Genomic DNA, 13,599 nt, shown 5'->3' on the forward strand with positions numbered 1-13,599 from the left:
TGCTGGACCTGATTTTGGTGGAAGAATAATTTGGGATGTGTTTGTGGAAGAGAGGAGCAGGGTGAATTTGAACATTCTAGTCAGTTCTCCAAATGAGAGCTAATATGAGCAACTTCCAGCTTCCTGGAATAAAATTATTAAGTCTTGTAAGAAGCTAGAAAATACTGTCTAAACTCAACTATAAGTTGACCTCATATACAAATCGAAGTCAGGTTTTGGGACCAAAATTATGGATTTTTGCCATGACCCATGGATAGGTCAAAGGTAAAATTTAGAGGCTCCTTCAGTGTGTGTATGTACAGTGTGCCCTTGCTTTACGCGGGGGATCCATTCTGGACTCCCCTGAGTAAAGCAAATTCCGTACATGCTTGAGCCCCATTGAAATGAATGGGGCTCATGTATGCAGCAGCACAGTGGCATGCACGCCATGGGCACACGCCCCATTACTCCTTATGGGCGTATGCTGAAAGCCGCATATGATGTGGGCACACTGTATGTGTATGGCAAGAGAGACTCTAATTGATGCTTTTTGCTTCATCGTTTCAGCTTTCGTTTCAGCCAGACACGTAGGCGGGAGAGGACTGTTAAACAAATAGGAATATCAGTCAATCAATCAATCAATCAATCACCCAGGACTTTCTGCTTGGCTCCAGAGAGAAATAAACTCCTCTCCACACAGCATGGGGAAATCTGAAAGAGCTGCTATAACATCACGATAATGGCCTGTAAATAAGTTGAGCTGGGATTTTGGGTCAATTTTTGGGCATAATTTTTTAGATTTATAGATAAGTATATATGGGAATGAAAACTAGATTTCTCAGATCAAGTAACCACTTTCAGAAATTCATGTCATTTAGAAAAGCTATTATAATAAGCCATTATCAGGAACATCAATGAAATATATCTAAGGCCCAGAACAGACCACTGCTTTGCAGTGGCCTGGGGCCAATTATAGGGTTCAGGGGCGAGCAGCATCCGCACACTCCAGAACCCTAACACGTATGGGCAGCGCCATCTTTACGTGGCACCGTCCATACAGGGTGTGAATGCATGATGCAAGTGCGGCACCATGTCCGCACCTCCAGGCTCCACGTTTGCATCTTGGACGCATCACAGTGCACCAATGGCATACTGGTGACGTTGTCCACACGCACCAGAAGTGTAGCATTCTCTGGCAAGCCCCGAGGATGCGACCCCTCCCCAGGATAGCAATGTTTACCAAGATTGAGGTGTGGTAATCCTGCTGGCAGACCACAGGATTACGACCCTCCTTCAGGGTGACAATGCTTTATCCATAATTAGATAAGCCCATGTTGATTCAGCTGAGCCAGTTTACACATCCTGCTTCCTTTGCTAATTGGAATTATCCTAAGTACATATTGGTCACTGATTTCACAAATTGCCTTTGGGACGAACAATGGGATAATGTAAACATGATGTCAATAAAAGGGCTGGCCAAGACCTGGCCAGCTAAGCTTGTGCACCCCCATTCCTGTCTCTGCGTCTCTTTGCCGCGACAGAAAAGGAACCTGTTTTTTCTGGGTTCTTTTTGGCACATGGGGACGACATCACCAGTACACCATTGGTGCACTGTGACACGTCCAAGATGCAAGCGCTGAGCCTGGAGGTGTGGACATTGTGCCACACTTGCATCATGCATTCACATCCTGTATGGATGTTGCCACATAAAGATGTGCGGTCTGGAGAGCCCCTAAAATTGCATGGCTTGATTACTTTAAAAGTCTGCTGTTCACAGTAATGCAAAAAGAAGTGAAGATTGTTTACTCCCAGTTATATCATGATACCTCCAGTTGAAGGATGCTTACCTCAAAATGTATCATGTGAGTCAATGCATGTACCTCCATCATACTTGTAAGACTATAAGCATGATGCAGTCCAGAGTAAGCAGTCTTGACTTTTGCTTGTTTATATATGTAACATCCTAATGTTAGAAGAATATTTATTTTGACGGAAAGTTTTATATACAAGAAGTCAGTGATACAACTTCCTTTCAGTCTGTTCCATTGCACAGAGTGGGGAAAAAAACGGTCTACCTCTCACCTGTAGTAAATAATAGTTACTTACCTTCTTCTCACTTATAAAGTATCATAAGCAGTCCCAATGGGAAGACCTGGCCAGAACTAGAGCTACTTGAGCAAACATACCATATATATGCATGTATAAACTGATCTCATGTTTAAGTTGAGGGCAAGTTTTAGGGATGAAATTATGGATTTTGGTATGACCCATGGACACGTCAATGGTAAAACCTAGGGGCATGTAACAAAGAAATCATTTCCTTTCCTTTTAAAAATGCATAGAGGGAACATAGAAAAAGAGGATCTGTTTGTTTGAGGGGTTACAGTTGAGGGGAGTGTAAATGGCATTGCTAACCTGAAAATGTTATATTTCTTATGAAAGGAATATAAATGAGAAAAAAGAATGAGCTTGTGGCCTGAAACAAAGAGGGGGCAGGAGAAAGCAAGGAAAGCAACCTACTTCTATAGTCTACCCTCAGTATCCACAGACTTGCCTCTGTGGGTTTGAGTATCTGCGGACAGCAAGCCCACATTGTTCCTAATGGCAGTGTGTGCGTGAGGCTGTGCCACCATTAGGGACAAATGGGTGAGTGGATGGGCTGGGGGGGGCAATGCAGGACTCCCACCCGGCTGATGGGAGGGCAGTGGCAGGTGTGGGGAGAGGAAGCCCCGACTTCTCTGCTTGCCACCAGGCAATGGTCTTCACTGGAAACCACTTGCTCTTCCTTGCACTCTGGCACCAGCAGTGACCTCCTGGGTTCCCCTCCTGGCAGAGGGCTCCTTGGAAGGGAGGAAGGAAGAAGGAAGGATGTCAGCCCTGCCAGCCACCCTCACCACCACCACTCCCGCTTCCCTTAGCAAACCCCCTCCGCCTCCTGCCAGAAAGCAAGGAGTCCAGCCTCAATTGAAGATACTGGGAGGAGGCAGAGGAGGGAGGCAGGGGTGCTAGCAAGGGCTACAGGGAGGGCTGCCTTCCTTCCTTCTTTCTTCCAAGGAGCCCTCTGCCAGAAGGGTGGCCCTGGAGCTCACCACCACCACCACAGCAGCTGCTACTGGAGAACAAGGAGGAGCAGGCAAGTGGGTTCCACAGTGCACTGTCACCCGGAGAGAAGCAGAGAGTTCAGGTCTCCCTCTCCCCAAACCTGCCACTGACCCCCTGTCAGCCCGGTGCGATTCCTGCATTGACCCCCCCCCCCAAGCCCACCCACCCATCCCTCATCCGGCAGCCTCATGCACATGCCACCATTGGGGAAAACAAGCTCAAGCATCCGCAGATTTTGGTATCTGCGGGGGGGGGGGTCCGGAACAAATCTCTCACAGATACCGAGGGCTGACTGTATTAAGGACCCAGTGCAAAGAAACCAACAAGAGGCAGAGGTGAGAAGCTGCTTTGGAAGGAAAAAAAAAGACAATCCTCCCTCTTTCTCCACCTGCTTTTTCCACTCAAGTAGGTTTAGCAGCAACGAAGCCCAAAGATAGACTGTGGTGGCTATTGTACTGTATTAAATACCTTAAATAAATAAATAAATAAATAAATAAATTATAAGCCTTTCTGAAGAGATACTGCCAAACCTCAGGAAGCTTATACAGTACAACATCTCCATGTTTAAAATGACTACCACTGCCTCTCTTTGGACTGTTGCTGCTGAATCCACTTAACCTGAAAAAGAAGATACAGATGGAGGCTGCCTTTATTTCTCTTGTTTGGGCAAGAGAGGGGTAATAGGATGGGAATGCTGCTTTCATCCCAAGTGACACTTTTCATCTCTCCCTTTTGTAACTGCCTTCATGCTGGGTCCCTATTCCAGTATTGATTTATGTATAAGTCGACCAAGGTTTTTTTAAGTTGATTTTTTGTAAAAGCAAAACAATATGAATGAGTATATACAGCACTTTCTCCTCCTTCTTCCACCCAATATTTAGTATACAAGTGACAGAAATTGCATCAGAACCTATAGTTCCCTTTCTTTGCTCCCCCACAGAACTATATTCTGGTGTCTCCAATAACTACACATACCAGTGCATTCATGTCAATAACACTGTACAAGTGGGAAGAGGTAAACATACCCAGGACACGTATTTGCATCACTGCTCCATGTAAACCGAAGAACATCCACAGTGGCTGGGAACAGTCCACACACACCTGCATGCCAGCATTTGCCCCATTGTGGCTCAAATGCAGTTCCCCTTCTGAATTCACCATGAATCCCAAAATGTCTCCACTCTGCAGAGGCACCAACACTCTACAAACAGCCCAGAACTCTTTTCGATCGACCAAAGACTCAGGATTATATGGAAGATCACTGGGCCTCAGAGTGCTAGGATCACAAGTGGTCACCCCATAAGAGAGCGTTCCAGTACGTGAGGTGTTTGATTTATTAATTTTGACAAATATTGTCTCGTTGATTCTAAGGGGCCTGCTGGTGAAGACCAAAGTTCTCTCTTCGCGAGCATGCTCCAAACGGGCCACAGTCTGGTCATCCAGGATTTTAATATGGGCTCCCCTGAGCTGATGAAAGCGGAGGTCACTTTCAAGCTGGGATGGGAGGAGGTGGGAATGTTGAGAGTTGAGGGAGTTCTGTGGGATAGGACACATGGCAGCCATGACATGGAAGTTCTCCTCCTGGAGGTTGAGATCACAAAGGCTCACAGAAAGACGGGTGTCCTCAGTTTCTCTGCGCAATGAAGGCCGACGGATAGCTGTGAAGGATCTTGGACGGAGACAATCAGGAGGGATAATTTCACTATCTGCGAACCAGAACAAGAGAGGGAGAAAATCACACAAGGATAAGGAACTGGAGATATTACTTTGATTGGAAAGATTACTTGGCCTGTGAGAAATACAAGGTCAACAATATATTTTACTTTTATGTGATGTCAATGGATTTGAGATAATTTCTGTAAAATAATTTATTTCAGGCATTATTCAGGAAAGAACCTCCATATCCATGGAATTTTTTTTGTCCACAGATTCAACCATACATAGCTTCAAAATATTTTACAAATATATAAATTCCAAAAAGCAAACCTTGATTTTGAGATTTTAATATAAGGAACACCATTTTGCTATGCCATTGTATTTAATGAGACTTGAACATCCACGGATTTTGGTATCCATGTGGATTCCGTGAACCAAACCCCAGCAGATACCAAAGGCACACTGTATTTAGGCTGCTTTGACACTACATGATTCCACTATACCTACCATAGCAACTTCATATGGAATCTTGGGATTTGCATTTGAAGGAGGGGCATTTAGAATTCTCATCCTGATAACTCTAGTGTCTCATCTAACTACAGATTCAGGAGGATGTTGCTAAGCGGGTTAAAATAAGAACTTAATACTATACGTGTACTAGTATATGTCCAGAGGAAGGTATCTTTAGCCCGGAGAAGTGAAGGTTAAGAAGTGACATTATTGGATATAAAGAGCTGAGAAGTAGAAAAAACATTGTATTAGAACAAGGAGCACGAGTATTGAGGAGCTACAGCTAAATTATAATTACAAGAAAGAGAATGATCACAGTTTATTTTTACACTATTATTCATATATAGTACTTTGAAGAAAAATACAAAAAAATTATAAAGGGACATTGATGTTACAATATGTACTTTTTACAAATACAGGTCTAGAAGGAGGTCATGAAAATGATATTACAAACTGAAGACATCATTTTGGATAGTGTTTGAATTTTAATTTTGTATTATCTGATATTATTCAATAAAGATTACATTTTTAAAAAACAGAAGTGACATGATAGCCATGTATAAATTTTTGAAAGACTAGAAAGCTGGGCCAAATCTAACAAAATGAAATTCAACACAGAAAAAATAAGGTACTGCACTTAGGGCAGAAAAATAAAATGCACAGATATAGGATAAGGAACACCTGGCTGAATGAGACTACATGTGAAAGGGATCTAGGAGTCCAAGTAGACCACAAGTTGAACATGAGTCAACAGTGTGACGTGGCAGCTAAAAAGGCCAATGCAACGGAATATTGTGTCCAGTTCTGGGCACCACAATTTAAAAAGGATGTTGAAAAACTGGAACGTGTCCAAAGGAGGGTGACTAAAATGGCGAAAGGTCTGGAAACCATGTTCTATGAGGAACGCCTTAAGGAGCTGGGGATGTTTAGCCTGGAGAAGAGAAGGTTAAGAGGTGATATGATAGCCCTGTTTAAATACTTGAAGGGATGTCATACTGAGCAGGGAGCTGACTTGTTTTCAGCTGCTCCAGAGACTAGGACCCGGAGCAATGGATGCAAGTGACAGGAAAAGAGATTCCACCTCAACATCAGGAGGAACTTCTTGACAGTAAGGGCTGTTCGACAGTGGAACAAACTCCCTCAGAGTGTAGTGGAGTCTCTTTCCCTGGAGGTCTTAAACAGAGGCTGGATGGCCATCTGTTGGGGTTGCTTTGAATTGGATTTCCTGCATGGCAGGGGGTTGGACTAGATGGCCCTTGCGGTCTCTTCCAACTCTATGATTCTATGATTATCACAATCCAGTAAAAGAGTTATGATGATGCAAATCCATTGAAAGGTGAGAAAACGACTAGGCCTTACTTGTGGTTGATCACTGGTTCTAACAGAACTTAAATAAAAGCACAGACAGACCCCCCCTTTTTTTTTATCCTCTCTCAATTCCAGGTAAGACTCCTCATGTAGGAACATCTGTTTAAACAGTCAGTATTAAATTGAAATTCATGGTGACTTAAAGGTGCACACACACACACACATTAAATTGCAAGGATGTCCCTCTGTTGCTAGCTCAGCAATATGCTAATAGCACAAATAATCCATAGTCATGGTCCTTCATTTTTCTTAAGATCACCATGATCTAGGGCTTATGAGAGTGGTGCTTGGGAATTCCTGACCCATTGACCTGTGGAGTCTCTCTAGGTTCTGTTCTATTTCCCATGCTATTTAACATACACATGAAACCACTTGGAGAGGTTGTCACTGGGACTGCCACCATTGGGTCGATGACACTCATCTTATTTCTCCTTCCCACATAAATCCAAGGGACCTGCTTTGGTTCTAAATCAATTGACTGGATAAGAATAAACAAACTGAGGCTTAATCTAGACAAAACAGTAGTGGTCCTGATCAGCTGCTATTCAATCTGTGCAAACCTCCTGAAGATGCTGGTTTGCAAGTTTGGGCATAATCTTGGATAGAGCCTTGAGCCCAGATGTGTTCTGGGGTATCTAGGAGTGCATTTGCACACTAGTAAAAACTAATGTGCTAAATGCAGCTGTTCCTGATGATCTTGACACAGTCACACATGTCATAAGAACATTTGGATTACTGTAACATGTTCAGCATGGGGCTTCCTTTGAAAAATGTTCAGAAACAAAGAACTGCAGACAGGCTGTTGATTAGAGCTGGTTACGGGGAAACTGTAACTTCTTTCTTACAAAAACTTCACTGGTTACAGGCACCATCCAAAATACTAGGTATACTCTATAAAACATTATAAAACAAATACAGCTAGAGTCTGAAGGACCATCATCCCCATAAACCTGCCCATGGTTTGGGATCTTGGTGCGAGAGAGGCCTGCCATTTCCCAGGCATGCCTGATGAGAACATGGAAGAGGGCCTTTCTTGGAGGCTGCTCTTAGGTGTTGCACTCCTTTCTTCCCCTTATGGTCAGCAGGTGAAGACTTTATTGCTCTGACAGGCTTTGAGGAACTGTTTTATAATAAAGGGGATTTAATTGTCTGCTGTACTGTTTTTAATTCTTGTTTTTTTTTTTTAATGTGGCATATGGCTTGAGTGTTGTACTGCAACTCTGGAGACCAGGGTTCAATTCCCAGCTTGGCCATGTAAACCCACTAGATGACCATGTCAGCCTCAGGGGAAGGCAATAGCGAATCTCCTCTGAACAAATCTTGCCAAGAAAACCACGACAGATTCACCTTAGGATCACCGTAAGTCAGAAATGACTTGAAGGCACACAACAACAAGAGCAACAACAACAACAGTCTTCTAAATCTTTGAAAGCATCAACTTTTTGTATGCTTTTACTTGTTTTTTCCTGTATTTGTCTTAATATTTATTTATTTATTTATTTATTTATTTTAAGCTGCCTTGTGTCCCAGCTGCAGCTTATATCCAAGAAAAGTCAGGATATAAATAAAACTATCCTCATCATCCCCATCATCTGCAAATGGAAGAGATCTGGGCCTAAGAATAAGTCATAACACTCCTACATAGTTTACCTTTCTTACTTGTTAAATTGGTGTTGTTTGAACTTATCTTAAGACTGGCACACATCAGTGGACAATCTAGCAACAGCCACTGGAGTAAGTGGTAACTTGTGGCTCACTGACTGATAATGCTCAAAGGTATCAAGACATTTTGCAAGATTTTTGGCTAGCTTTTCGTTTCATTGAAGCACTTCCCTCAGGATTACAAAAGCATGTGACAAGTGGGTGCTGACAGGAAGGCTGTCTGTCTTTGATTTGTCTTGCAAAAAACTTTTCAGCTGCGAGACATGTTCACACCTGTGACTTATTCCTAAGCCTAAGCAATTAGTCTACCTATCACCAGAAGCCTGAACAGAGCCATTAAGGCACAACTGCCAACCAATCCAAAGCAGTTTCATCCCTCAGTCATCCCTATGTTAGATCTTTGCCATTTATAGCTTATTAAAAAATCAGATGAGGACTGGCTGAGTGGGTATTGGTCAATGTCTCACTAAAACAAAGCAGAGGTTCAGCTTGCCTGCAGGATGCCTTTATAACACCATTACCTTTTTAAGGCCCTCCTTGGATCCCTCCATTTTGAATAATTATTAATCACTTTCTAACATTCCATGCTTAGGTAAGGTCCTGCAGCATGTGGTGGCCTCCCAGCTCCTGGTGTTTTTGGATGAAATAGATTTCATTTCAGCCTGATTTTAGGCCTGGCTATAAGACAGAGGAGGCTTTGGTCACCTTGGTGGGGGACCTACTCTGAGAGCTAGACAGGAGGAATGTCTTGCTGTTGGTCCTCTTGACAACTGGTCCTCTTGACAGCTGCCAGTACCATTCAAAATGGTATCCTTCTGGGTTGCCTTGCTGGGATGGGACATGGGGCCAATGTTTTCTGTGGTTTTGCCCCTGGAGGGGCAAACCCAGAAGGTGGTACTGAAGGACTCCTATGCCACCTCTTGGCCTCTGAGGACCTCTGGGCTCAGTTCTGTCCCCTATGCTATTTAACATCTACATGAAACTCCTGGGAGAGGAGTTCCTTTTTTGCTCTGCGCAGGAGCCGCGCGGTGTGGCTGCTACGGCTCCCTCGCGGAGCAAGCGGCGGTGGCGGCAGACCGCCGCAAAGCAGCAGTCTGTAACCCGCCAAAGTTAAATCCTAGTTGAATTATCATAACATACTCTATGTAGTGCTGCTTTTGAAGACTGAAAACTTCAGCTGGTCCAAAGAGATGCAACTAGATTGCAAACTAGGAACCATATCCAAATCTGGGAACCATATCCAAACATCTACCTGAAATAGAAAGTTACTAGGCTAAAATATTGTCTTTGTCCTTGACATATTGGTTTTTTTATTAGCAGTAATTTTTACATTATAAAAGGTTATCACTCACATGTAATCTGAGATGATACAGTCTTCTATTATCTTATTCTGACCTTATGAAGTGGGAAAGAATGAAAATAAAATTCTGAAATAATAGGATATACATCTGGTTCACAACTTTTTGTCCTCCGGATGTTTAAACCTTCAATCTGAGAATGACCAACCACTGGCCATGCTCACTCGGGCTTCCAAGAGATCAAGTCCAAAACATTTGGCTGCAGGTAATATCTCATATTTCGGTGCTCATTATGTGAAAAGTTTGGAGAACCGAGGCACAAGATGTTCCAGACTGGACTGCAACCTTTGTTTCTGAAATACTGCTTTCTCTTTTTTTCCTTCTACCAGCTGCCAGTTTATTGGTCAGTTTTCATATTATTATTTTAAAAGTGTAGCATATGACTTAGAGGTGTAGCACCTTGATGACTGCCTTGTTAGAGTGGATTTGCATTTATAAAGCTGGGCTTAGTCCTGTCTCTGTATGATGCTGTTTGACAAGCTTAAAACCCAAATTGATTTTTTTAAAGTCAGTTTGACTTGAATAATAACTATTTAGGACAGAATAAATAAAACCTCACCAATATCAATACACTCTCTTCAAACTATCCTATCTCTGGCAAGTCAACAGAAATAAAGCAAATGTTTCTTATTCCAGTTCTGAGAAAGACTTTGTGAGATTCAGGAGAGGAAGGATATTCCATAACTGAATGGTATTTATTTCTTGTCAAAATACCACAGAAGAGCAAACTACTCTCTATTCAGCTACCAAAGAATTATTTATACATGTCAGCACCAGAGCCTGGAAATCTTACTGTTTTGGTCTACAACTTCCAGCATCCCCCAGCCAATTAAGCGTTATGATTCCACTTTAATTTCCATGACAGAATCCTGTGGAATCTTGGGACATTTATAGTTTGGTAAGGCACAAGAAGGCCTCTCTCTGGCTGAGAATTCTAAATACAGCTTTGTAAATGGAAAGTCCCAGGGTTTCCAGCCATTTAAAGTGGAATCATAATGCTAAAATTATACAGAGGGAAAGGGCCCTAGTTCAGTCCATTTAGGCACTGAAGAAACACAATTATCAATTTCTAAAAGCATTATACAGATCTTGGTTCCCAACAAATGATTGTTATTTAATTTTAAATCAGAGTGTATGATTTAAATTATGGATTACATTTAAATATCTTTGGCAGGTTACAGGCTGCCATTAAAGTACATGTGGAACGCGTACTAGGGTTAGGAAGGGGCGGTGCTTCCGCACCCCTCCTAACCCTAGTACGCGCTCTGCACGCACAAAATGGCGGTGGCCGTTCCACACGGCCGCCGCCATGATGGCGTCACGAATGTGCCACCTCCAAATGAGGCAGTGTGGACGTGACACCATCGCTCCGCGCAAAGGCGCTTAATGCGCTCTTTTGGCAGAGCAGGAAGGAGCTCCGAAATGGAGCTCCTTCCTGGTTTGCGTCGCTGGTGCAGCCGTGTGAAGGCTGCACCAGCGATGCAAATCAGAAAGGGGCCGAGTGGCCCCTTTCTGGGAGTCCCCGCTGCCGTTGGGGTGTCCTTGGGGCTTGAAGCCCCAAGGACACCCCTTTCCAGGCTGCGGTGAAGCGGCCTTTTGCCGCTTCCTCGCAGCCTGCAAAGCGGCGGATCGGGGCTTCAGAGGCTGCCGGTCTGGCAGCTGAGGCCCCGATACAGCGGGGAAAGGGGCGGGTGCAGGCCGCCACTTTTCGGCGGTCTGTAACCCACCTAAGTTTCTGCTCAAAATCACAAAACTACTTCAGTGTTAAACTATACTTCAGTTGATTCACTGATACAGTTTCTCAAGTCACTCACTAATGCAGCAAGGATTAGCATTCATTTGAACAAGGTATAAAGCAACTGTTGCTCTTCAAAGGACACAAGAATCTTAAGACAAATTCACAGATGTTCTTGCAACAAATTTTTACATTGTACTATATAAACTCACATTATGTCACTCTTATTGTTCATGGTTGTATTCTGTGAAGTCTCCATCCTTGCCAAACAAATCACTATGACTTGTTTCAAATGTCCCTAAGTGGTATGATTGTTTTCCTAGTAGGAATGGCTGGAACAATACAGGGGTGGCTGGGATCATGCTATCTTGACACATCTTGTCCCTCCACATTCGCTGGGGTTAGGGGCACAGGACCCCTGTGAATGTGAAAAAACCAGAAATAACAAATAAAACACTATGTTTTTACCTGAAAGAACACCTCTCTATGACTCTCTAGGTCCTCCAGTGCGACTCTGTGGTCAACAGCTGCCAGACATTGACCATTGAATTGTGCTGAAGGAGCTACAAATGCCTTGTGGAGTGTTCTCTCTAGGAATCTCTAAATCCTGCAGTGCGACTTTTGGTTAAAGTTGACCATAGAGTTGCACTGGAACCCACTCTACCCTGTCTATATCCTCCTTAAAATGAGGCACCCAGAACTGAACACAATACTCCAGATGAGGCCTGACTAGTGCAGAATATAATAGGACTATCACTTTCTTTCTCTTGGAAACCACAGTTCTGTTAATGCAGGCTAAACTATTATTTGCCTTCATTGCTGCAACATCACACTGCTGGGTCATGTTCAGTTTATGATCAACATTAATCCTATAGTCCCTGTCACACATACTGCTGCTGAGCCAAGTGTTCCCCATCCTATGTGTGCATGTTTTCAGCCTAAATGTGTAAATTACAGCAGAATGTATGCACTAGTTGACTGAGTGTATATTTTCTAGTGCAAATAATAATAATAATAATAATAATAATAATAATAATAATAATAATAATAATAATAAATTTATTTGTATCCCGCCCCTCTGAGAACAATCGGGGTAGCTAACAAAGTTAAAAATACAAAACATATAAAATCCCTGGTACCCTCCCCTCCTTAAAAAAGTATTAAATTCAATGCAATATTTGAAAACAGAACAAAAAACAACAACAAACAAACAAACATACAAGTTAAAAACTGACCAGAAGGTCAACAACATCATACCAACAAGCAACCAGTGGGAGCAGCAGTATCTTTCCCAGACGTTTTTCTAAGGCCGGGTTCTCTATTCCGGGAAGGCCTGCTGGAAGAGATCCATCTTAACAGCCTTTTTAAAGCTGTCTAAGGATGTAAGTAGATGGATCTCATCCAGCAGGCCGTTCCACAGTCTGGGGGCGACGATGGAAAATGCCCTCTGAGAGGTAGTCAAAAGCCTAGATTTTTGTGGCTGAAGTAGGCCTCTCCCAGAGGAGCGGAGTGAGCGGGGAGGATTGTAGGGGAGAAGGCGGTCCCGGAGATAGCTTGTACCCAAGCCATTTAGGGCTTTAAAGGTGATAACCAACACCTTGTACTGGGTCCGGAAGCCAATAATTCTACAGTGACATCAAATTCATTATATGTACACCGAATGTCACAATGTTTGTGAGCACTTCTGATGACTTATAAAAAGATGACACCAGCGGGATTCCAACTGTCACTTCAAAGAAATGAATTTTCCATGCCAATGTTATAACTTAGGAGTCTTATTTTGCAACTAATGTCAACCCAGAGGGTATGTTTGGAGCTTTCATGCTCCTTTCATGCCACTTGCCCAATTTGGCTGCATTTCAGGAATGGAAAAAGGAGTTTGCACATGTGCTTAAATGCTTTTCTGCAATCCTATTTTAAACTATTTGAAGAATTCACTGTGTAAAAGAAAGCTGGTCAGATGTTTAACATTCATGGATTTGAGCCAAGTGGCCCAGAACATCGTTCTTGTAAACTGCAGGAATTTAAACAATTCCCAGATATGGACTCTTGTCTGAATAAGTAGTCCTTTCACAGGAATGATATTCACAAGCTTACTGTAAAGTTTAAGTCAATATTTGGAAACATAATAATAATAATAATAATAATAATAATAATAATAATAATAATAATAATAATAAATATATTTATATTTCCCGCCTCTCCCTGAGGATTGAGGTGGGATTACAA

At 42.8% G+C, this 13,599-nt stretch overlaps 1 protein-coding gene across 3 annotated transcripts in view; it reads right to left on the bottom strand.

Moving 5' to 3' along the window:
• Positions 1-13,599, bottom strand: part of NEURL1 (neuralized E3 ubiquitin protein ligase 1) — a 185,142-nt gene that overhangs the window by 21,856 nt on the left and 149,687 nt on the right. For all 3 annotated transcript variants that reach the window (XM_042461067.1, XM_042461068.1, XM_042461069.1), the window contains one exon: positions 4,107-4,787. In XM_042461067.1, coding sequence (XP_042317001.1) covers positions 4,107-4,787 — 681 coding nt within the window. The remainder of the gene's footprint in view (positions 1-4,106; positions 4,788-13,599) is intronic.

The sequence above is a fragment of the Sceloporus undulatus genome, chromosome 3 (assembly GCF_019175285.1).
Source record: "Sceloporus undulatus isolate JIND9_A2432 ecotype Alabama chromosome 3, SceUnd_v1.1, whole genome shotgun sequence".
NCBI classification, from domain to species: domain Eukaryota; kingdom Metazoa; phylum Chordata; class Lepidosauria; order Squamata; family Phrynosomatidae; genus Sceloporus; species Sceloporus undulatus.